Consider the following 26,804-nt stretch of genomic DNA (forward strand, 5'->3'; position numbering starts at 1 on the left):
CTACCAGCCTTCCCTTTCACCCTGACAGGAATATGCTTTCTCTGGATTCTTGTTATCTCATTCCTGAAGGCTTCCCATTTTCCAGCCATCCCTTTACCTGCGAACATCTGCCTCCAATCAGCTTTCGAAAGTTCTTAGCTAAAACCGTCAAAATGTTCTCATTTTTCTTTTGAATCTGGCAGTTTTGGTGTCCTATTTGGTACAATGTATTAATTCATTTGGCTTTTTCTCAGTTAGAAGATTAGTTTTTCAAAATCGGAATCTTTGCCGATGTTGAAGGTGGGTTCCCCTTTAAGTAGGCACAGGGAAGCTTTCTTTATTTGGGTCTCTCTGTTACCCTAGTTTTGATCAGTAATTTACGGCTACTTTTGTTAATTTGTTTGACAAGATTAAAGAAGATCTTCAAATATGGGGGGCCCTTCCAATATCATGGCTCAGTCAAGTTGCTCTTTTAAAAATGTTCTTCATCGCTTATTATACCGCCTGCGGATACCTTCCTTGCTTTTTCCTCGACAAACATTTTGGAAATTAAGTAGTTGATTTAGTTCTTTTATTTGGCACCATAAGATGCCCCTTATCAAGCTTACGAAGTTGCAAATGCCCCAGGGGTTAGGAGGAGTGGATCTCTGGACATCACAAGATATCAGTTGAGCTCCCTTCTAACTTTTGTGAGTGATTGGGCCTGTAGGTACTCAGCATTGATATGGTTGGACATTGAAGCCTCCCAGGCAAAGTGTCCTCTTATTAACCTGTTGTTTCTGGACACAATGAGGACAGTTGCGGAACATTGCCACAATCCAATATTTATTCATACTGTCAAAGCATGGAGGGCAATGAGACAGTTGGAGAGTAATATGTCTAAAACATCTTTCCATACTCCCATAGTTGGTAAACCAGGTTTTTGACCAAGGACAATGGATCCTGGGTTTAACTCCTGGGTGGATATGGGAGTCTCTTATTTAGATGATCTGTTTGAACATGAAACGTTGACATAATTTGATCAAATAACTCGTAAGGTTGGATTATCGAGTAGGGACCTCTCCCGTTTTGTTCAGATCAGAGAGATTTTGTCTGAAAAGAGACTATACTTCTGACTGAGCATTATAGATCAGGTACAGAGTGGAGAGTGCTTCAGGCTAAGAGCACCCTTTCATTGCCCCAGATCTCTTGCAAATTTAAGCAGCGAGCATCTTCAATGTGGCCCAAATGTGAGATAAAAATGGGTACCCTTACTCTTTGTTCGTGGTATTGCGCCAGGCTCTGTGCGTATTGGAGCGCTGTGGCAGGAGTAATAGAGAGGGTCTTGGGGACCGAAGTCAAGGTGGATCCAGTTTCTCTTTTCCTGGGTTCACCGAATTTATCTTCCTTAGATGTACATGGGGAAAAAAGAGTGTTAACATCCTCACTTTTTGTGGGAGGAAGAACATTCTGATGTTCTGGGTGTCTGAGAACCCCCTGGGTCTGTCGGGGTGGCATAAGTTAATTACAGACCACATTCCTTTGAACTTTCTTAGAAACGTGGTGTACCAGAAAATGGAAAATTTTTATAAGACATGGCAGCACTTTTTGAATTGTTTGGAAGAAGATTTGTCTGCTATTTTAATTAGGGCTTTTGTCTAGCCATGATGGTGTGGTTTAATAAGCCTAATATCCTGAGAGGAAGAATTTCGAACAAGAGTGGGTTTAATAATTGATGCTCTCAAAGGTTGAGAGCTGTGGTCTTGTTTCGCTGAGTGGCATTATTTATTATCTATTTATTGATGTGTAATGAGTGTAGTTGTGAATTCTTTTGTAGAGTAGTATAGTAATTGGTTTATTGTTTATTGTTGTTTTTGTTATAATGTAATGTTTTCATATTTTTGTAATTTTATTATTTGGTAAAGAAACAATTTTTCAATAAAAAATTTTTTTTAAAAACTGGGTGGTTGAAAAACAAAGGCTTTTATACATAGACCATGTTTCATGATCACCAGATGTGTCAAAGCACTTTATAGCCAAGGGAGTTCCTTTTGAAGTGTAATAATGAATATGATGGATGAAATATTATAGCTCATGTGCATTCAGCGAATGGCCACAAGCAGCAATTCTATAATGCCCAAGTAATACCATTATGAAGGATATTGTGAAAAGGTTCAGAAAAAAATTATAAACGTGTTGCCAGGGTTGGAGGGTTTAAACTATAGGGATTACCATTTGAAAGGCATCTGAATTAGTATATAAAGATGAACGATGTAGAGGGATATGGGCCAAGTGCTGGCAAATAGCACTAGATTCATTTAGGATATCTAGTCAGCGTAGACGAATTGGACCGAATGGTCTGTTTCTGTGCTGCACAGCTCATTGACTCTATGATTCAATGACAACATCAAACTATTCATAGCCTCTGGTTTAACATCTCAGTCTCGGTGACAAATTGATCAAGGAGTTCCTCAAACTTGTCAGAGGGGAGAGTTGGGAAGACAGTGGGCATGCTTAAAATAAATGTAATTTACCTTTGCATTCTCGGATAATCTTAGTGGACAAGAGCAAGGCCCACTGTGCTTAGTGTTCTCTAACCTGATATGGAGAATGGCTAAACTACATATCTGCCATTCCTCTTCAAGTCTGCATCGCTTGGACTAAAAGAAGTGGGATTAAGGGACTGTTTCAGCAAAAGAGTCAAGTGGAAGTGAATAATGATTTTAAAATGGGATGAAGACATAGAAATTACAGGTGAGGGTTTGTTGAGACTGGAGAAATGTGGTGAATGGAGGGCCAACGGTAATATGCCTTTGAGATGGCAGTGAGTTTGATCTTGGCTATTTACATCTAAATCTGGCTTGCAATTCAGTCTGGACATTCTCCATATGCCAAGATTTCTAAACAAAGTACATTTCCAAACAAAATAAACAGAATACTGCAAATATTTAAAATCTGAAAGAAACAGCATTAGGACTTCAGGTCAATGACCCTTCATCTGAACTAGGAAAAGCAGAAGTAGATTAGATTAGATTACTTACAGTGTGGAAACAGGCCCTTCGACCCAACAAGTCCACACCAACCCTCCGAAGCGCAACCCACCCATACCCCTACATTTACCCCTTTAACCTAACACTACGGGCAATTTAGCATGGCCAATTCACCTGACCTGCACATCTTTGGAGTGTGGGAGGAAACCGGAGCACCCGGAGGAAACCCACGCAGACACGGGGAGAATGTGCAAACTCCACACAGTCAGTCGCCTGAGTCGGGAATTGAACCCAGGTCTCTGGCGCTGTGAGGCAGCAGTGCTAACCACTGCGCCACCGTGCCGCCCACTTAAAGTAGTAAGATTTGAGTGAGGGATGAGTGTGAGGTTCTTAGCTAATGTGAATGTCATGAGACTCAGCTGTGTATAACATTAGCTGTTTTCATTCAGGCTGAGATCCCCCCCAAAATACGATTGTGTGGAGATTTGTTTCATCCGAACAGATGCGATGGAGGCAGAGAATTTAGGAAAATGCTGTAGAATCCTCACTCTGAGTGTGGCATGAGGAAATGGGCAGTGGGAGCCAGCAAGTTAATATTCAATATTTATTGAATTTCTTTCGGCAAAAATTGAGGCAGAGGAGGCACAGAAGGGCATGTATCATGTACAGGAGGATAAAGTGAATTTAATTGTTTTGTGGTCCCCTTCTTTCATCTATAAGTAACTTTTAAAAAAATTCTTCAGGTAATTCTTATAAGGGTCTGAGCACTGCGAGCTATGGTGAGATTTGTGGCAGAATCATACAAGAAGCACAGTAAGGCCTATATCAACATTGACAGTAACTCACTGCATCTATTATGCATGTGCAAAGTGGCAAAGAGAGTTTGTTGCTAGTTGCAAATTAAGGGGGAATTATTACTTTCTAAATGCCTTGACCCTGCAACTAACTTTACTAATTCAACTTCTTATCTTAGCAAATGTACTAAACAAGCTAAATGTCAAAGTGGGTACCTGGAGACTTCAGTTTGTCACTGGCTGTGAACAACCTCCATGTATTGCATCAAACAGCATCTCAGGGTATAATTGATGGGCATCAGACACAGGAACTCCTCTTGCATGGATAGTTGGCATCCAACATTTGGCAACTTCTCACAACCATCATGGCACCTCTTCACACCCCTGCCACCCCCTCCTTACAGGCCACTTCAAAAGCACAAACATACACTGAAGGGCACAGTGCCAACTAACATTGAAAGACTGCTGCAAAGACAATTGCATAGATTTATGTGCAAACAGATTCCCAGCCCACGGCTTGTGGACTAAGAAGCAGCTCGGGCTTGCTAACTTGCTCTCTTAGCACGCTCACAGCATCCTTGCTTTGCAATGCCTTACCACTCCGTATGGTCAAACTACAATGTGGAAACAGGTCATTCGGCACAACAAATCCACATTGGCTCTGCACACAGACGCACTCACTGCCCTATCCCTGTAACCCTACATTTCCCATGGCTGATTCACCTAACCTACACATCCCTGCTCACTATGGGCAATTTAACATGGCCCATCTATCTAACATGCAGATCTTTGGACTGTGGGAGGAACCCAGAGCAGCCGGAGGGGACCCATGCTGACACAGGGAGAACGTTCAAACTCCAGACAGATAGTCGTCTCAGGCTGGAATTGAACTTGAGTCCCTGGTGCTGTGAGACAACAGTGCTAACCACTGTGCCACCAGGCAGCTTGCCTTGCTGGTCAGCAGTCCTCAGTCAAGAGGGAGACTGTCTTGCTATATGACACATAAACTGTCAATCTCATACCTGCTCCATGTGACAGCAGCGTACATAACAAATAGACTGCATGTGCAGCAAGCAGGTAGCATGTTTCAAAGTCGTAGGAGAGTAGCCCTCATTGAAGTCCATGGAGACATCCATTAATCAAGGAGTCCCAACACTGTAAATCAAGAGCTGTTGACACTCCTGGTTACTGGACTATGGTCAGGGAATTCTTGGTCAGGGCGGCCTGTGCCTCTACATTCCAGGAATTGAGTCGGTCAGTCCTGTGGCACCATAATGGCCAGTTTGGGGTTTGTAGGGTGAACACAGTGGGGGAGATATCCTGCCATCAGTCAGGGATGTGGACACTTCATGTGAGGCTATTTCATTAGGTTGCTGAAGAAGGCGCACCAAAATCAGTCTGTTTAGTCCATCCACAGGAACTAATAGGAACTGATGGACAGTGTATGACCACACCTGGCATTGTCACTTCTTATGGCAGGGGCTGACGTGGAAAATTGAACATGTGAAGGTTTGTGTGGACGGGTTAAGAGGAAACCTGGGAAGTTGCAAAGTGTGTGAAGCTGATTGGAAGAGCTCTGATACCATGGAGCTGGACGTTCACGGTCTCACCAACACATAGAGGTGAAAGCTGGCAGTGAGTGACCAAAGATTGCACACTGCACACCCTCACTTGTGTTATGCTGGAAATTGAAAATGCACAATGGGAGAAGAAAATGGCTGTGCATGCACTGGGAGTGAGTGGTTAAATGACTCAGCGTGTAAGTGAGAGGGGCTGCAGGACGACTGATTTAAAGCCCTTGAAACAGAAACTTACAGATTTACAGATTTACAGATTACTTACAGTGTGGAAACAGGCCCTTCGGCCCAACAAGTCCACACCGACCCGCCGAAGCGTAACCCACCCAGACCCATTCTCCTACATTTACCCCTTCACCTAACACTACGGGCAATTTAGCATGGCCAATTCACCTAACCCCTGCACATTTTTGGATTGTGGGAGGAAACCGGAGCACCCGGAGGAAACCCACGCAGACACGGGGAGAATGTGCAAACTCCACACAGAGAGTCGCCTGAGGCGGGAATTGAACCCGGGTCTCTGGCGCTGTGAAGCAGCAGTGCTAACCACTGTGCTACCGTGCCGCCCATCAAACAATAATACACACAAATACATGCACTATGGAGGACAAATGGGGTCCCTAATCCCTGAGTATTTAAAGGCAGAGGCTCCCTGTTTGCTCTCCAACTCCCTGCCCTACACATTGTTGACCATCTCACTCACACCAACACTGTTGGACATAGATGCCAGTGATTGAGTAGGAATGTTGTAGGACGAAGGGCAGATGTGCCATCAGGACCCATTGTTGAAGGGTGTGGTGCTGGAAAAGCACAACCTGTAAGTCAGCATCCGAGGAGCAGGAGAATCAACGTTCTGTGTGTAAGCCCTTCATCGGGAATGAGTCTTATTCCTGATGAAGGGCTTATGCCTGAAGCATCAATTCTCCAGCTCGTCGGATGCTGCCTGACTGGCTGTGCATTTCCTGCACCACATTCTTCAGCTCTGATAGCCAGCATTTGCAGTCCTCACTTCCTCCATCAGGACACATTACCTTGTATAAGCCTTGGTTTTGTGGTTTCAAATGCTGCAGCAAACTGTCAGCGCAGACATTGATCCATGATACATCAGGTGTCGTCATAAAGTTAGGTATCATGCCGACGCAGTTATATTCAGTGCTACAGTATGGGTCAAACAACCACATGTAAGGTCAAAGCAGTTAACCTGATAGAAAGTAATCAAAAATGTGTAGTGACTTGTCACCTATACCAACAAAGTACCCTCAATACGTTTTTTTCATCCTATCTCTCCCACTAGGTCTTAGTGTAGTCCCAAGTTCTGTAGATGGGTTGCAGAGATCCTTTTGGCTCTGGACGTTTGGTTCTAGGTTAGAGTAGTACTGGAAAAGCACAGCAGTTCAGGCAGCATCCGAGGAGTAGGAAAATCGACGTTTCGGGCAAAAGCCCTTCATCTGCACATTTGGTTGGATGAGTGCAGGAGCATTTGTGTCTTGATGCTTCCAAGTGACCCTTCTGTGGATGCAACTTGCAAGAATTATGGGAGGACAGGTAGTGTGGCGGTGGAGGACCTGGCCATCTCCCAGCATCCTGAGAGAAGGTTTCTAAGGGGCGTTAGTTCATCCTCTAGCTACACTTTCTTGTCTCTTTGTGTTCATGGGGCACCTGAAATGTCCACCAGGTTCTCTGTGTTCCTGTTGCTGTGCGTTTAGTTCAGAGGACCAGTACCTTGGGTGACGCAGTGGAGGTTTGTGCCTCTCCAGCAGACCTGAGGATACTGTATCTGGGTCTCCATGACAGGCCCAACCTGTCCCTGGTAACAGCTTCACAGATTACATGTCTTGTCACATTGCAACAGCTTCTGGGCAATAAGGACCATTGCATTCCACATACCTGCTGCTCCTGTGCATGTGGATGAAGTTCCTTATTGCAGACACCACAGGGTCCTCGCTGGCTTGGGCTCAGCAGCTGCCTGGTCTCTGGCAGCCTTGGAGTAGCAGCAACATGGGCTGTTTCTTCCTTGACTAGCTGAGAATCTCTTCCTGCAAGGTGCTCTCACGATTATATGCTCCCTGACGTTCCAATACCAACATTCCCGTTGAGGTATCAGTATCTGAGCCGGCAGGGACACCTTTCCCAATACTTCCTCAAAAATCTTGTATTTTCATTCTCAGGAGACAAGCAGATGGTTTCTGGGGAGCTGGCCATTTCTCCAGAGTGGTGGTGATCCAGATACTGGCCGTACATGCAAAACAAAAAAAAAGATAAGGCCAGTGGTTAGAAATGGTGTATGCAAAATCAGACTGATAGTGAAGTTAAAATGAGAGTTGTAGCAGATTGAAGAGTGGTATTGACTTGGTTAGCAGGACAGATATATCACGACATTTCCGCAGGCACAGACCCAGTCTCCTGTGAGAGACAGGATTCTCTCCCCATTGGGGGTGAGGAGCTGAATGTCGAACAACCCTGTGTCCCCATCTGGGCCCTTTCAGCTTCCTTCAACGGGAATGAGATAAAGGGAGACATTGAGTGAGATGAAAGTCATTGACTTGACCATTAGAATTGGTGCAAGTCAAAAGATGGGGAGGTGATTCAGGCGAATGAGTACCCAATGCAGAAGCCATGCAGGTTAAATGGTTTGAGAGTTTGTTGTGGGAATGCAAAGATGGACATAGATATTGCTTGGAAATACTGAAGGTGGGACAAAGAAGTCCACCAATGACTCAGCAACTAGGCTTATCAAGTAATCAACACACCACAGGCATTAGAGGCTGGCAGAGCATGAACCTGGTGGCGTGGGTGCAGTTTCAGAGAGAGAGAGTGAATGTGAAGTTGGAGGGAGAAGAGTGTGGTTCTTTGCCTGATAAACCGAAGAAGCTAATTGACTTCCTAAGGCACTGTTGGTTGCTCCTCCTCACCATTTAGGTAGCACTGACCCAGGTGATGACCTCAGACTGGGCTGCCAAGATCTGGTGGCATGGGCTCTTCTCCCACTTCTCTAGGAGGAGGACTCCTCTCCTTTGCGCCACCCCACTTGTCAGGTCTTTTGGGTCCTTGTTGGAGAATTGAAGCACTATCTTACCTTTCTCAATCATGTTCAGAATTCCTAAGGCACTGTTGGTTGCTCCTCCTCACCATTTAGGTAGCACTGACCCAGGTGATGACCTCAGACTGGGCTGCCAAGATCTGGTGGCATGGGCTCTTCTCCCACTTCTCTAGGAGGAGGACTCCTCTCCTTTGCGCCACCCCACTTGTCAGGTCTTTTGGGTCCTTGTTGGAGAATTGAAGCACTATCTTACCTTTCTCAATCATGTTCAGATTTCCTCCTTGACCAAGCAGAGCACCTCTGGAATGCCAGTGTAAGTCTGGGTGCATAAAAGCTTTTAAAATAGGGCACAAGTGCCAAGGCATGCCAAACTGTCAGCGGATGTTTGGTGAGTCGTGAGTTAGTCAAAAAACCGGAGGTGTTAAAATGGGAATAGATTTGAATCTGAGGGACACCATTGGAGTGGGGGTAGGTAGTTAATAAGTGTAAGGTAAGATATGATGTGAAATCTCACTGGGTTCCAGAGCAAAGATCCCTCCAAAACATCAATCGTTGCTTGCACAATTTTACTAAATATATATTCTGTGGCATAATGGTAGTGTCCCTACTCTGGACTAGGTGTTTTGGGTACAACCTGCACCAGAGTTGTGTTGTAACAACCCTGAAGATGTTGATTAGTAAATATCTATAAACTGCATGCAATTACCATAAAACCTAATGCCATTTGATTGAAGCAAATGAAATATTTTATTCTAACTCTGCAATTGAACTTTTGTTTTAATTAGGAAGAATGACTCTATTCCAGAAGGTGTGATAATACAAAAGGACAAAATTAAATTCTCCAAGTTGACTTCTGACCTTGAAGGGCTTTATATATGTGCAGCAAGCAACACTGCTGGGACTGCTTCAGGATCCTTTTATTTGTTTCCAAGTAAGTATCTTTTACTCTGATCGACATGAACATATGAAGGAGTAGCAAGAGTAGGCCATTCGGCCCCTCCAGCAATTCTGTCATACAATGATTCATATGATTGTTCCTAATTTCCATTTTTCTCCCAATGCCTGATAACCTCCTAATTAGTCAAGAATTGATCTACCTCTGCCTTAAAAATATTCAAGGATCCTGCCCATGGTGGCGAGTTCCAAATAATCATTACCCTCGGAGAAAATGATCCTCACCTCCCTCGTCAGTGAGGAAACCCCTTTTTATAAACTCTGTCCCCCAGTTCTTGCCTCTCCTCAAGTATGGGATACATGTACGCTGTAGTGGTTTTTAAGCTTAATTTCAAATTGAACAATAAACACATTTTGCGACTAAACATTGTCAAAATCACAACAATTCACAACTGAAAAATTAAACTCATATATTACAATGTGTCTATACTTAAAAACTTTTTAATACCAATTGCCAATATTATTGCAAAAGTGTCTTGCTGCAAAATTATATTTATTGCTTATTATGGCCTTTTCAAAAATAAAGGAGTTAATTTTTTTTGTCAATGTTGAATGTCTGTTTAAAGCTGTGTGTTCACTTCAGGAATCAATAGAAGCAGATAATGGCCTATGTCATCCACAAGGTTGGCTGAATGATGGGAGACAGAATGTAAAGGTCAATGGATATTTTTTGGGCTCGAGAAAGGTTTGTAGTGGAGTTCCTGCTGAGGCTGTCCATGTTGCCACCAAGGTCTAAAAGCTCACCACACCGAGTGAATAAATTATTCTTAAATTCTTTATTTGATTTATTTGTAGCGTTCAACATTTGCAACCTCTTTTTTTGGATTTCTGCAGTTTACCTGCATCCATACTTATTGAGGTACTTCAGAAATTCAATCATCAAGTCTCTTGTTCATCTGTATTTTCAAGAGACAACAATTCTAGCCTGATTAATCTTTACAGATCCTGCATTCTACTTGGAATAAAGGCAACATACAATTTGTCTTCCTAACAGCTTGCTGCACTTGTGTGTTTGCTTTCAGTGACTAAAGGATATCCAACTTCGTTGGTACATTAACATTGCCAATCTATCGCCATTTAAATAATTTTATACCAATCTGTTTTCCTATCGAAATATGTTACTTCACACTTATTCATCTTATACTTTGTTTGCTACATTTTTGCCCAATCTCAATTAACTTGTCTTGTTGCTTCTTTGCTTTCTCCTCACGACACAATATTTCTCCTAGTATCCTCCTCTTCGTATACTTTTCTCCTCCTGTATCATCAGCAATCTTGGGAATATCACGTTTTATTCTCTCATCTAAATTATTGATATACAGAGGAACCTCGATTATCCGAATGAGAAGGGCAGGCAGTATTTCATTGGGATAATTGATTATTTGGTTAATTGATTCAATGCCCTCTTCTGTAGGGCTCGGAGTTTTCTGAAGTTTCCTTTCTCCTCGCTGTGCTACCTTGCTCCCTCTCTCTGTCTCAGGATTTGTTTCTGAGCGGACACACACCTTGTGTGTAAGGGACCTGCAGCATTGCTGAAGCCTCCCACCCACCCCACCCCAATCAGTTCAACGGGATTGACGCAGCGAGCACTTGCTATGTCCGCTCCCTGTTCGGGAGACTTGGCAGCAGACCTGCCCCTCCGCCCACCCTCAAACCTGTCCAACTTCATCCCCAGTCCACCCTGTCCATACCCCCAATCCTGCCCCCCACCTCTCCCCAAAACCCCGACCACTTCTGACTCCCCCCTACCCCCCCAATCCCCGTGCATCCCACCCCTGTCAGCACCCATGAGCCCACTGTTCCCCCCATCCCCGGGGCAGCCAGACTGGACACCAACAGTAAGACTGCTGCTACCTTTGAGGGGGGTGAGTCTCAAAATAGCCCATACACATGCACACATAGTTTTACTGCAACTTTTTGACAGGTTCCATCCTTTGCCCAGTACAGGACAGTGTTGGAACAATTATCTGGGGAAGGGGGGATTTCGGGTATACCCCTGTGTAGAACTCCAGGGGAAAGTGTGGGGAGAGAGAGAGAGATGGCGGGCTCCCATCAATGTCTAGCACCGTTCTTGGCAGTATTTCAGTAAGCTGAGTTCATTTTTAATCATTGTAAACAAAAGACGCGATCAGTGTTGAAACACCTCTTTGATGTAATGTTTCTATCAGGACCTTGAGATCTTCTTTGGATAATCCGAAATTCGGATCATTGATATTCAGCTAATCGAGGTTCCTCTGTAAATATATATGTGTGTGTGTGTCGAACAGTTGGGACCAAGCACTGAGCCATGTGGTACCTTCCACTCCAAAAAAGACCCATGTATAATTTTTCCTTTTCTATTGACTAAACAACTTGCTTTCTATGTCAGTTCACATACGGATGTTGCAAGAATGCAGAACTTCCATCACATCCACTTGGGGGGGTCACTTGGGTTTGTCTGTAGCATGATGATTCAGATGCTTAGTAGGATTGTAATCGTGTCTTACAACCTTATCGGGTTGATGCCTCATTTTCAGATCAAGTGGTGCATTTTCCTTTATAACTACATGGAACCAGGATTGTGACCTGGCGTAGGGCTGACAGAGTCAGGGAATATGCCAAGCCAGAACATCACAGATTGCACTTTAATACAGTTCTACTCAAAATGCCTCACGGATGCCTGTTTTCCAATAACCCTGTTCCCAATCTATCCCATTTAGCACAGTGTCAGGACATACAATCCCTTAAATTGCTTTCTGCAGATCTTTTGGAGCCAGTCCATTGCCTCTTTTCAGTTTGTTTCAATCAGTGCAAATAATTATTTTAATCTTTTTACAGTTCCAGCCAGTTATCTGACTGTCTTCCAGTTGTGTCAAAATAAATGCACCAATGGAAGTCAATAAAGAACTCCTCCAGTCATTTCTCCCTCCTACAAAAAGAATCTGTTTAAAAACATCAATTTGATCAAGTATTTGGTTATTCCTCCTCATGTCTTCTCATTGAGTTCAGCATCTATATTTGTCTAATTGTACCACTGAGGTATCTGAGGCCATTTTTCTGTATTCAAGGTGTTACAATCGTATCCATGGCAGTCATGCTTTCTACCTCTGTATTTGCAACACAGTAAAATTAACACTTTGAAAGACCCTTAAAATTGACCCCCATGATTTCTAACCACATTTTTGAACAACGAATCCCAGACTTTGCAATTAATCAATTGCAGACACTGGTTTGTATCTTCAATATAAGACTTGCTCTTTTATTCACAACACTGTAACTTTAACAAAGGAAAAATGAAATAGGAAAGTAACCTAACTGGTCTATGCATTAAATCCAAAAATCTTTGTCTTCAGCCCCATTCACACAAAAGGGAGGCAGACTAACAAACTTCGTTAAGAGATAAATTAAAGAAAATAGCAAAATTGACTAAATTATTTGAGTTGTTTTCACAATGTCACAAAGTTGCCCCGTAGGTCCCTTTTATGTGTTTCCCCTCTCACCCTAAACCTATGCCCTCTAGGTCTGGACTCCCCCACCCCAGGGAAAAGACCTTGTTTATTAACCTAATCAATACCCCTCATAATTTTGTAAACCTCTATAAGGTCACCCCTCAGCCTTTGACACTCCAGAGAAAACAGCCCCAGCCTGTTCAGCCTCTCCCTATAGCTGAAATCCTCCAACCCTGGCAACGTCCTTGTAAGTCTTTTCTAAACCCATTCAAGTTTCACTACATCTTTCCGAAAGGAAGGAGACAGACGAGAATTGCATGCAATATTCCAAAGTAGCTGAACCAATGTCCCGTACAGCTGCAACATGACTTCCCAACACCTGTACTCAATACTGTTGCCAATAAAGGAAAGCATACCAAACGCCGCCTTCACAATGGGTTAAGTGTTGGAAAAGGTTATAAGAGATAAGATTTATAATCATCTGGAAAGGAATAAGTTGATTAGGTTTAGTCAACATAGTTTTGTGAAGGGTAGGTTGTGCCTCTCAAACCTTATTGAGTTCTTTGAGAAGGTGACCAAACAGGTGCATGATGGTAAAGCTGTTGATGTGGTGTGTATGGCTTTCAGTAAGGCGTTTGATAAAATTCCCCATGGTAGGCAATTGCACAAAACATGGAGGCATGGAATTGAGAGTGATTTAGAGGTTTGGATCAGAAATTTGCGAGTTGAAAGAAGACAGAAAGTGGTGGTTGATGGGAAATGTTCATCCTGGAGTTCAGTCACTAGTGGTCTACGGCAAGGTTTGTTTTGGGGCCACTGCTGTTTATCATTTTTATAAATGACCTGGATGACAGCATAGAAGGATGGGTTAGTAAATTTGCAGATGACACTAAGGTCAGAGGAGTTGCAGATGTGCCGAAGTATGTTGCAGGTTACAGAGGGACGTAGATGAGCTGCAGAGCTGGGCTGAGAGGTGGTAAATAGAGTTTAATGCAGAAAAGTGTGAGATAATGCACTTTGGAAATTAAAACATACAAGGTAATCAGAAGGTTAGATAGTGTGGACAGTGACAGCCTTTTTCCTTAGACAGTGATGGCTACCATGAGGGGACGTAGCTTTAAATTGAGGGGTGATAGGTATAGTATAGATGTCAGAAGTAGTTTCTTTATTCAGAGAGTTGTAGGGGCATGGAACTCCCTGCCAGCATCGGTAGTAGACTGTCTAACTTTAAGAGCATTTAAATGGTCATTGGATAAACATATGGAGAATATAGGAATAGTGTGGGTTAGATGGGCTTCTGGTTGGTTTCACAGGGCAGCACAACTTCAAGGGCCAAAGGGCCTGTACTGCCCTGTAATGTTCTGTGATCTATGATGCTCTTTCCCAGGGACCAATTGTCTGCAGAACCTTGATCAGGAACCAACCTGCAATTAACTTCCAAATGTGGCTTTATGAATAAAGGAAAGCTTGTTTGGTCTGTTTTCCTTTTCCCACAAGTTGTCGTTTACAGTCCACAAGTCACGTTTAGCTCACCATATCTAGTTATAGAGTCACAGAGTTATAGAGATATCCAGCATGGAAACAGACTGTTTGCTCCAACTTGACCAGATATCCTAAACAAATCTAGTCCCATTTCCAGCATTTGGCCCATATATTCTCTCAACCCTTTCCTATTCATATACCCATCCAGATGCCTTTTAAATGTAGTTCCACCAGCCTCCACCACTTCCTCTGGCAGCTCATTCCATAAACTCACCACCCTCTGGGTGAAACAACTGCCCCTTGGATCCCTTTTAAATCATGCCCCTCTCACCTTAAACTATGTTGTCTAGTTTTGCATTCTCCCTATCCTGGGGAAAAGACCTTGCCTACTTATCCTATCAATGACCCTCATGATTTTATAAATCTCTATAAGGTCACCCTTCAGCTGCGGACGTTCCAGGGACAGTATCAGGCAGCAACCGAAGAGCATTAAAATCGATGTTTTGGGCAAAAGCCCTTCATCAGGAATACAGACAGAGAGCCTGAAGAGTGGAGAGATAAGTGAGAGGAGGGTGGGGGTGGGGAGAAAGTAGCATAGAGTACAATAGGTGAGTGGGGGAGGGGATGAAGGTGATAGGTAGGAGGGGGGGAAGGATGGAGTGGATAGGTGGAAAGGAAGTTAGGCAGGTAGGACAAGTCATGGGGACAGTGCTGAGCTGGAAGTTTGGAACTAGGGTGAGGTGGGGGAAGGGGAAATGAGGTAACTGTTGAAGTCCACATTGATGCCCTGGGGTTGAAGTGTTCTGAGGCGGAAGATGAGGCTTTCTTACCAATGTCCTGTACAGCTGCAACATGACCTCCCAACTCCTATACTCAATGTACTGACCAATAAAGGGAAACATACCAAACGCCTTCTTCACGATCCTAACTGTTGCAACTCCACTTTCAGCTTTATTCAGCAACACTTCCCAGAACCTTACCATTAAGTGTAGAAGTCCTGCCCTGATTTGACTTTCCAAAATGGTGCACACCGCACGTTTATCAAAATTAAACTCCATCTCTCACTCCTCGGCTCATCAGCCCAAATGATCAAGATCCCGTTGTATTCTGAGCTAACCTTTTTCGCTGTCCCCTACATCTCCCAATTTTGGTGTCATCTGCAAACTTCCTAACCATACCTCCTAAGTTCACATCCAAATCATTTATATGAATGATGAAAAGCAGTTGATCCAGCCGTAGACCGATCCTTATGGCACACCACTGGCCTGCAATCTGAAAAACAATCCTCTACCACAACCCTCTATCTTCTAACTTTAGCCAGTTTTGTATTCAAATAGATATTCCATGAGATCTAACCTTGCTGACCAAGAAACCGTGAGAAACTTTGTCGAAAGCCTTACTGAAGTCCATTTTGATCAGATCCACCTCTCTGTCCTCATCAATCCCCTTCATTGCTATTTCAAAAAACTCAATTAAGTTAGTGAGACACGATATCCCATGCACAAAGCCATGTTGACTATCCCTAATCAGTCCTTGCCTTTCCATTTCATGTAAATCCTGTCCCTCAGTATCCCCTCCAAAACCTTGCCCACCACTCAAGTCAGGCTCACCAGTCTATCATTCCCTGGCTTTTCCTTATCCCCATTCTTAAATAGTGGCACCACATTAGCTGACCTCCAGTCTTCCAGGACCTCACCTGTGACTATCGATGATCCAAATATCTCAGCAAGTGGCCCAGTAATCACTTCCCTAGCTTCCCACAGAGTTCTAGAGTACACATGATCGGTTCCTGGGGATTTATCCACCTTTATGCATTTTAAGACGTTCGCACCTCCTCCTCTGTAATATGGACATTTTTCAAAATGTTATTATTTATTTCTCCGTGTTATTCATAGCTCTAAGCCAAAACTGATACAGGAATAAAATACAAACAATGAAAAAAAACTATCGTGGGCTCTAATCGTGATGCTATGTTGTTGTTGGTATAGCGTGATAGAATCTTTTATTGTATTTAGTTGCAGATGATCAGCAGCCATGTCATTACATGGTGCCCTTTATCATCATCATCCTCATACTGATAATTCCGCTCGGCGCTCTCAGCTATCTTTATCAAAGAGCAAGAAAGAAACGTCCACAAAGAAATAGTGACAAAGAAACTTCCCCAAAAATGTAAGTATTTTCATTGAGTACATACCCTGGGATTTAACATGTTGATATTATTTAATACTGTTGGTTGAAACGTTTCAGTCTAGTTTCTTTGCTATCCATACAACCAGAACACTCTCTGATCAAAATCACAAACGGGTAAGACCACAGCAAACTATCCTTGCTTATTCTGTTCGATTTGTTCATGGCTTTAAACACAGTTCTTTTTAGTGCCTGCCTTCTGTGTTTCACCTCCTTGGCATCACCCCATCCTGATTCCAGATCATCTTGAACCAACAGAATATTTTCCCTCTTTTGGTGACTCTTCACTTGCCTCATTCACCTCTGACAGATACATACATAAGGATTTAGTCAGCTCAGTTATTAATGGTGCAACTGAACCATTCCTTATGACTGCCATTGAAGTCGCAGAATATGTTCTAAATCCCAGCAACCATCAATCTTTGTCCAAATGCTGTTCACAGAATCCCTACAGTGTGAAAACAGGCCATTTGGCCCATCAAATCCACACCAACACTCCGAAGAGCATCCCACATGGACCCTAACATTGAGTCAAATAAGATTGATTCAGAATATGTCTAGCAGTTCAAAACTAGGTATCTTTGAAACCCTGTGGTCCAAATGCAGAGACAGAACCACAATCTGCAGGATAGTGTCCAGCATTATAATGATTTTATTCTCTCCGTGCATGTCAGAGTCACCGGTAAGGCCAGTATTTATTGTCTTTTCCTAATTGCCCTTTATAATTTGGTACCTCGTTAAACCAGTGCAGTCCATGTGCTGTATGTAGAGGTGTAGTGCTATGAGAAAGTGAGTTCCAGGGTGTTTCTGTATCCTCTATGTCATGTTGGCTCTGCTCAGGACACTTTCTTCCCAAATTAAAGAGGACTAGATTTTACCCTCCTGAACTGGTGAATTTAAAGGGGGTGATGCTCACACAATCCAGCTTGTGACCTACTAACCATCTGTCATTTGCCTTCAACTTATTAATATTTACAGGGTGTAATGAGTGTTGAGACCTTTCTGTGACAAAATAATGCCGACTTAATGGACTTCTCCTGTATCCACTGCACTTTCTCCTACAGCAAATGGAGTCTTATGCTTTTTGGGAAGTCCAATGCATGCAGAAGGGACCCTCCGTTAAGGGTTCCCTATGGCCTCCACCCCCAAGAAGATGTTCCTCCCCCATTTAACTCTCCTCAAACCTAGCCCCTTATCTCCCTCAGGTCACTGATATCCCTCAGGCCTCTTGCCAGAACTACCAGCCTGGCCATGCTGATAGCTCGAACAATAAGAATTTATCTTCATGCTGTGGAATCCCCACCGTACTGACAGTTAATTGTTGGGATGGAGAAATTTAGTGCAAGTCTAAATTGTAATAAACCTTGAATCTCTGAACTACAGTAGAGTCAAGTACTTTTGAATGAGTTGTTTAGCAAAGGCCATACAATTGAGGCAATCTAAGTTTCAGAATTTGCAAACAGCATGAGTCATAGGTGAGACATTACAGGCAATGCAGATTCTGAGAAAATCGAAGAGCACCTGCAATTGAACAGTTTAAATCTATTGATATAAATTCATAGTGCAATGCAATCTTCATTTGCTGATTTCTACACTACATTAAACATGTTCTGGAGTGAACACTGGCCAGATGCTTTTCGGAATGCCTTTTTTTCTGGTTGGGTTTAACCTATTTGTCTGTTAAACATATCAGATCTAATGATTAACCAAGCTCTCTCTCTCCTGTTTTCCACGGTGTATGGAGTTAATATTCTCACCAATGTCTCCACTTTTTAGTGTCTAATTTTCCCAATGCTTCTCAGGATGCTTTTTCACATCAGTGAGCTCATTACTGACTGACAGACACTTTTGTCTTTCTGTTGATGAGAAACAGGATTTTTGTGATTTGCAAATTGTTTGCCTTGCACTTCTGTGTGGAATCCCTACTTATTCATGCCTAATGACATAATATTGGGTAGCTGCTATCCTGTGGTAGGTGGCTAAAATATTAAATTGGATGAAAATATGCAATGTTAATGTTACAGAATTTAATTATCCGTCTTGTAATTTCTTCCCCCCATTCCCAAAGGGATGCCTCTGAGATGTTCCCAAGACTCCAAACAGAACGTGGTGAGGTAAGAGCTGAAATATTCAAAAGATGTTTAAGACATATGCTCAATATTTTCAGCTTTAGACACAATGCTGCCAAACACGTTAGGAAAATGTAAATTCCACTGATGTTCCCAACAGTTCTTGTCACTCTGACTTGGCCTCATGAATTCCAGTTACTGGCATTCCTGGAAATTGGATCTTGCAAAATTTATCTTTCAACCTTCTTTCAAAATTCTATACATTCTACACAGTTTTCTGCAGATTGAGATATTGCAAATGTAAACCCCCATGATTTAAGAAGGGAGGGCGAGACAAAATGGAGAACTACGGACCTGCGTGACTTCAGTTTTAGAGGAAATGTTGTATAGAGTGTGATAACTAGACACTGAGAGAATAATTATATGATTGCGCAATGTCAGTCAGAATTTAGACAATAGGTGCAGGAGTAGGTCATTGGCCCTTCGAGCCAGCACCATCATTCATTATGATCATGGCTGATCATCCACAATCAGTATCCTGTTCCTGCCTTATCCGCATAAATCTTGATTCCACAATCTTTAAGAGATCTATCCATCTCTTTCTTGAAAGTATCCAGAGACTGGGCTCCACTGCCTTCTGGGGCAGAGCATTCCATATATCCACCACTCTCTGGGTGAAGAAGTTTCTCCTCAACTCTGTTCTAAATTGCCAGCCCCATATTTTTAAGATGTGTCTTCTGGTTCTGGACTCACTGCTCAACAGAAACATGCTTCCTGCCTCTAGAGTGTCCAATCCTTTAATAATTTTATACGTCTCAATGAGATCTCCTCTCCTCCTTCTAAACTCAAGAGTGTGCAAGCCCAGTCACTCCAATCATTCAACATATGATAGTCCCGCCATTCCAGAATTGACCTGGTGAACCTACGCTACACTCCCTCAATAGCCAGAATGTCTTTCCTCAAATTTGGAGACCAGAACTGCACACAGTACTCCAGGTGTGGTCTCATCAGGGCCCTGTACAGCTGCAGAAGAACCGCTTTGCTTCTATACTCAATCCCTCTTGTTATGAAGGCCAGCATGCTATTAGCCTTCTTCACTACCTGCTGTACCTGCATGCTTACCTTCATTGACTGGTGTACAAGAACACCCAGATCTCTTTCTCCTGCCCCTTTACCTAACTTGACTCAATTTAGGTAGTAATCTGCCTTCCTGTTCTTGCCACCAAAGTGGTAACCACAAGCACCATTGATCCAGAATCTGGTTTCCAGCATCTGCAGTCATTGTTTTTACCTTGTCCACGCACCTAGCCTGTCCAAGTCACGCTGTATTCTCATAACATCCTTCTCACGTTTCATCCTGCCACCCAGCTTTGTGTCATCAACAAATTTACTAATATTACTTTTAACGGCTTCATCTATATCATTGATGTATATTGTAAACACCTGCGGTCCCAGCACCGAACATTGTGGTACCCCCACTGGTCTCCGCCTACCGTTCCGAACGGGACCCATTTATCGCTACTCTTTGCTTCATTTATGAAAGGGAAATCATGTTCACCATTATGTTCAAGCCTTTTGAGAAAGTTACTTGTAACATAGATGAAGGAAAACTCGTGGATGTAGTGTATTTGGATTTTCCAAAGGCAGGAAGTTAGGAATTAAAATTTCTAACAGCTCATTCCATACACGCTCCACCCTCTGGGTGAAAAAGTTCTCCCTTATGTCCCTTTTATATCTTTCCCCTCTCACCCTAAACCTATGCCCACTGGTTCTGGACTCTCCCACCCCACGGAAAAGACCTTGTCTGTTTATCCTATGATTTTATAAACCTCTATCAGGTCACCCGTCAGCTCCAGGGGAAACAACCCCAGCCTATTCAGCCTCCCTCTACAGTTCAAATCCTCCAACCCTGGCACATCCTTGTAAATCTTTTCTGAACCCTTCCAAATTTCACAATCATAAGGAGACCAGATTTGCATGCTAATATTCCAAAACTGGCTCAACCAATGTCCTGTACAGCTGCAACATGACCTCCCAATTCCTATACTCAATGATCTGACCTAGAAATGAAAGCATACTAAGCACATTCTTCACTATCCTATCTACCTGCAACTCTACTTTCAAGGAGCCATGAACCTGCACTCCAAGGTCTCTTTGTTCAGCAACATTCCCTCGGATCTTACCATTAAGTATGTAAATCCTGCTCTGATTTGCTTTGAGGTATACTTTCATCCTCAAATCTCCATTCCCTAATCTTCACCTCTTTTTTCAAGCATCCCATTCCTCTTCCATAACCTCTATGTGTCCATCTGAATCATGATTCCTCAATCCCCAATTTTTTCTGCACCTATTGCACAATCTCCTCTTCCTGATACCCTTCCTATTCTTCAGTCTCCTCTTCTCAGTCTTCTTTCCTCAGAATCCCCTTCTCAGCTCCTCATTCTCCAGTCTTCAATTCTCTCCAAATGCCCACTCACTAACTGTTATAACCCTGAGGACATTCAAATTCTCCCGAAACTGATGACTGGAACTCAACACAATATTCTAGTTGTTGTCCAGTTTATTAAAGGTTCAGTGGGACCTTCATTTTTTCATAACCAGTACCTCTGTTTATAAAGCCCAAGGTACCATACATTTTGCTAATTAAGGTATTATTCCATTTTGCCATGCTCAGGTATCTTAGCAAATGAACCCTCAGGTCATTCTGTCCCAACTATGCCACTATGTCTTCTTTAATTCTCCACATCCCCTCTGCCAAATGCATTGCCTCACACTTCTCAGCACTGAATTCAAGCAGCAACTTCTCTGTTCATTTTACTCACCTGAAATTTGTCCTGCTGCAGTCAATTGGTATTATTATCTCTTTATCAGACCCTCGATAATTCATTTATAGATCTTCAAAACAGCAGTGAATGTGGCACTGAACCTTGGAAAACAGTGCTATCAATCTTCATCCAGTCTGAAAAACCATCATTTTCCATGACATTCTGACCTTAGTCACATTTTTAATTCAAACAGTGACCCTTTTTTTTTCCCAAGACACTCAGTTCTATTGACCTGTCTTTCGTGTGCTACTTTGCCAAATACTTACTTAAAATTGACATGCATAATACCCACTGCATTCTCCTCATTAGCCTTCCCAATTAGTTAATCAAAAATTCAATTAGATTTTTCAAGCATGTTCTGCCTTTTACAAATTAGTGTTAAACCTCTGACACTGCAAATAGATGGCCTAGATCATCTGAAGATAAGCTCAAAATTGCAGCCATTCAGACAGGAGTTACAAACTGGGATCATGTAGACGTCCTTAAGCCTACTTCCTGGGTATTGTCCAGGAAATTGAAATTTTTAACAGTTAGCCAGTATCCAGATGCCTTCAAATAAGCCCCTAGCTTTGGAGGTAGAGTCAGAAGCTGCTGAGGGTTCCGAATGACTTAGCTTAAAGTCAATCGAGAAAAGTTAAAGGAACCCACCAACTTCTCAAAGGAGGCAGTGGTGCAGTGGTAATTTCACTGGGATTGTAAATCAGAATCCAAGCTCATCATCTGGTGATGCAGGTTCAAATCTGTTCAAGGAAGATGGTGAAATTGAGGGCAGCACGGTGGCTCAGTGGCGAGCACTGCTGCCTCACAGCCCCAGGGACCCAGGTTTGATTTCAGCCTTGGGTTGGAGTTTGCACATTCACCCTGTGTCTGTGTGGGTTTCCTCCCACAGTCCAAAGATGTGCAAGCTAGGTGAATTGGCCTTGCTAAATTACCCATAGTGTTCAGGGATGTGTAGGTTAGGTGCATTAGAGGTAAATGTTAAGTAATAGGGTAGGGGACTGTGTTTGGGTAGGATACTCTTCAGAGGGTTGGTGTGGACCTGTTGGGCCAAATGGCCTGTTTCCACAATATAGGGATTCTATGATTCTACCTTGGGATAGCTTTTATCACTGGTCCAACTGGCAATGCCACATCCAGCAAATAAATAAAGAGAAACCTGCTCTAACTCCTGGTGAACTATTAAACTGACCAACTTCACCTCCAATCAACTCACTTCTTACACCTCCTTTGACCACTTCCCTGTAACAACCCAATCCTTGACTTCATCTGACTGCCCACAGTTATGCACGTAGAACAACGTAGTCCACTGCGGGTCCTGACCAGAGTCCTGACCCATCACCAATTTTCAAGGACCCTTGGACCCTAAACCAACCTGTCTGTCCCCTTGCCCACTCCACCTGATCCCTTCTGACTATCCGTGGACCCAAATTCCATCACCCAACCTGACTCAGACTCGATCCTCATAATCCCTGAGGTCCACTACCCAGACCAGGCCCACAGTACAAAACTGTTATCTCCTGATATCCCTCCCCAACTCCGACCTATACTAAGTGTCTACCTACTCACCTGCTCCTACTATTCTCTGAATCAGCTGTTATACCATTTCCTCATTGGCCTGACACCCCAACACCTTACCTAGGTGCCATCCTACTTCCTTCATCTGCCAGTCACCCCAATCCCCATCCACTTGGTGTTCCAACCCCTCACCGACCTAGCACTCCAATCCTTCATCCCTAATTGCTCGATGCAGCAATCCATGCAGGACTGGGGAATACCACCCAGGATGCTATTGCACTCCATGTGACAGCCTAAGGTGGTGTGCCAAATCCTGTGGCAAGTCAGGACAGATTGTTGCCATCTGTGGCAGTCCAGGGCAGGCAGCATAACATCACCTGTAAAGTACATGACTTTATTCAAAACATAGTCTTCACAGATTGAAGAATAATCTCATAAAACTGCTAAACGCAAACAAGAAATGAAATCTAGATAGCCTTAAATAAAACTGTGCTGTTAACTTTGAATATTTTCATTTGTTAGTTGCCAAAATATTGTAGTTGAGAAAACATGGTTGCTTCATGATCAGGAATCTCTGTGTGAACGGATTTTTCAGTGCCATCTGTACTGCTCCGGACTGTGCTCCGGGCCCTGTGTACCATTTCCTGACTTTCCTCAGGGTCCTCTGTACAGACTCCTAACTATCCACAGGGCCCTGTGTACTGATTGCAAACTGTCCACAGGGCCCTCTGTACCAGTTCCTGACCCTGCTCAGGGCCCTCTGTACCAGTTCCTGACCGTGCTCAGGGCCCTCTGTACCAGTTCCTGACCGTGCTCAGGGCCCTCTGTACAGGCTTCTCACTGTGCTTGGTGCCCTCTGTACAGACTTCTGACTGTATTCAGGGCCCTCCGTACCAGTTCCTGACTGTGCTCGGGGCCCTCTGCACCAGTTCTTGACTGTCCTCAGGGCCCTCTGTACAGGCTCCTCAATGTCCTGAGGACCCACTGTACCAGTTCCTGACTGAGCTCAAGGCCCTCAATACCGGCTCCTGTCTGTGCTCAGGGTGCTCTGTACCGGCTCCTGAGCATGCTTAGAGTCCTCTGTACCAGTTCCTGATTGTCCTCAGGATCCTCCCTACAGGCTCCTGACTGACCTCAGGGCCCTCCGTACCGGTTCCTGACTGTGCTTCGGGTCCTCTGTACTGGCTCCTGACTGTGCTCAAGGCCCTTTTTACCAGTTGCTGGCTCTTCACTGAAATCTTGGTAAGTATATATCACTGTTAATAGGCTGTTCAGCTCCTTGAGCCTTTACTGTACTCCACTACATTCTGTGTGATCTGTATTTCTGTTTACTTACAGGCGTCAGAAGACATGGAGGAAAATGAACAGTCTCTTTAATCAAATTGATGACAGGCCCTGACTGTTCTAAGATTGAAATGGACAGCAACCTAACACTTGAGTTGCCATATAGGTAGCGGTAGGTGGGAAGGCAGGTGGGGTAATTGTGGTAGGTCAGTAGGGAGGGTGGAGTGGATAGGTTGGAAGGAAGACGGACAGGTCGTACAGGTCAAGAGGACGGTACCGAGGGTAAGGGGAGGAGAGGTTTGGAAACATGTGAAGTTGATGGCATGTGGTAGGAAGGTGCTGAGGTGGAAGATGAGAAGCTCTTCCTCCCAGTTTGGATTTACTTCTGTTAATAAATCTTTTTTCCCTACATTCAAGCTATGCTGTACTTTGTTTTAGACTTTTGGGTGATTTTTGAGTGAGCATGAGTGATATTTTTTACTGGTCAGCCCCAAACCACACTTTTCTCATAGCCCCCATTATTTCTATTAAGTGATGTTTCCCTGGAATGCAATTATGGAGTTACAAGAGAACTACCTGTACTGGACAGTAACTGTTCCAATGTAGTAACATCCATAAACACACCCTTAGCAAATTTACCGAACTTATCTCTGCGTACCTTGACATCGTCTTGTTCCCCTTAGTCCAGGAACTCCCCACCTACGTTCAGGACACCACCCACACCCTCCACCTCCTCCATGACTTTCATTTCCCCAGCCCCTAATACCTTATCTTCACCATGGACATCTAGTCCATGTACACATCTATCCGCCATGACGAAGGCCTCCAAGCCTTCCATTTCTTCCTCTCACATCGACCAACTTGTACTCATCCCACTGATATTCTCATTCGACTGGCTGAACTGGTCCTTACACTCAACAACTTTTCCTTCCAATCCTCCCACTTCCTGCAGACCAAAGGGGTGGCCATGGGCATGGGCCCAGCTATGCCTGCCCCTTCGTCGTTTATGTGGAACAGTAAATCTTCCGCAGCTACACCAGCATCATTCCCCACCTTTTCCTCCGCTACATAGATGACTGTATCAGCGCCACATCATGCTCCCATGTGGGGGCTGAACAATTCATCAACTTCCCTAACACCTTCCACTCTGACCTCAAGTTCACCTGGAGCATATCAGACACTTCCCTCCCCTTCCTGAACATCTCCATTTCCGGCGACCAACTGAACACAGATATCTACTACAAACCCACTGACTCTCACAGCTACCTGGACTACACCTTCTCCCACCCTGCCTCCTGTAAAAATGCTATCCCGTATGCCCAATTCCTCCACCTCCACCGCATCTGCTCCCAGGAGGACCAATTCCACCATAGAACAAGGTCTTCTTCTGCAGAGACTATAATTTCCCTTCACACATGATCCACAATGCCCTCCAGCGTATCTCTATTACCTGCACCTCTGCCCTTGAATCTGACCCCTCCAATCACAAAAGGGAAAAAAAACCTACTCACCTTCCACTGCGCCAACCTCCAGACACACCATATCATCCTCCGCCATTTCTGTCACCTCCAAACAGACCCCATCACCAGAGATATGTTTCCCTCCCCATCCCTATCGGAGTTTCGGAGAGATCATTTTCCCTGTGACTTCCTTGTCAGGTCAATGCCCTCCACCAACCCCCCCATCTCCTCCTGGCACCTTTCCCTGCCATCGCAAAAAGTGCAAAACCTGTGCCCACACCTCCCCCCTCACCTCCAAACAAAGCCCCAAAGAATCCTTCCACATCCGACGGAAATGTACTCCCACATACACCATTTACAGCATCAGTTGGACCCGATGCGGTTTCATCTACATTGCGGAGACAGGATGCCAACTTGCAGATCATTTCAGGAACATCTCTGGGACACCCACACCAGCCAAGTCCACCGCCCTGTAGCTGAACACTTTAACTCCCCCTCCCACTCCGCCAAGGACATGCAATCCTGAGCCTCCTCCATTGCCACACCCTAACCACCTAACACCTGGAGAAAGAACGCCTTGTCTTGGGACCCTTCAACCACATAGGATCAATGTGGATTTCACCAGTTTCCTCTTTTCCCCTTCCCCCACATTATCCCAATCCAACCTCCCAACTCAGCATCCCCCTCTTGAACGGTCCTACCTGTCCATCCTCATTCCCACCTATTTGCTCCACCCTCCTCTCCGACCTATCACTTTCACCCCCAAGTTGATCTACCTATCGCATTCCCAGCTACCTTTCCCCAGCCCCACTCCTCTCTCATTTATCTCTTAGCTCCCTTAGCCCACAAGTCTTATTCCTGATGAAGGGTTTATGCCTCAAATGTCGACTCTTCTGCTCCTCAGATGCTGCCTGACTGGTTGTGCTTTTCCAGCACCACACTCTTCCATCCTTGGCAAAGGCAAATTCAGTAAATTGATTGTCTCATGTGAAATTCTCCAGTTCAGGAGGAAAATCATTAAGAGAAAACTCTGGGTAAGAGAGTAATCGGAATAGATATACTGCAGCTTCCACCCAGCTTCGAGACTCCAGCCTCTGCTACTAAAAAAATAAAATTAAAAAGCCTGTTTCTGTGGGAGCCTGACTCCATCTATTTAAATACTTATACTGCTCCAACATTCAAAAAGAAATTCTGGCCTCACAAACTCTTTATTGGCTCTGAGTAGTCTGATTAGCATCTCT

At 43.9% G+C, this 26,804-nt stretch overlaps 1 protein-coding gene across 1 annotated transcript in view; it reads left to right on the forward strand.

Annotated features, from left to right (window-relative positions):
- LOC122550462 (nectin-3-like) overlaps positions 1-24,514 on the forward strand; it is a 68,282-nt gene extending 43,768 nt beyond the window's left edge. The window contains exons 5-8 of the mRNA XM_043691211.1: positions 9,145-9,290; positions 16,239-16,392; positions 18,479-18,524; positions 24,158-24,514. Of these exons, the coding sequence (XP_043547146.1) occupies positions 9,145-9,290; positions 16,239-16,392; positions 18,479-18,524; positions 24,158-24,196 (385 nt within the window). The 3' untranslated portion in view covers positions 24,197-24,514. The remainder of the gene's footprint in view (positions 1-9,144; positions 9,291-16,238; positions 16,393-18,478; positions 18,525-24,157) is intronic.
- Positions 24,515-26,804: the final 2,290 nt, after the last annotated feature.

This window comes from Chiloscyllium plagiosum, chromosome 6 (assembly GCF_004010195.1).
Source record: "Chiloscyllium plagiosum isolate BGI_BamShark_2017 chromosome 6, ASM401019v2, whole genome shotgun sequence".
NCBI classification, from domain to species: Eukaryota; Metazoa; Chordata; class Chondrichthyes; order Orectolobiformes; family Hemiscylliidae; genus Chiloscyllium; species Chiloscyllium plagiosum.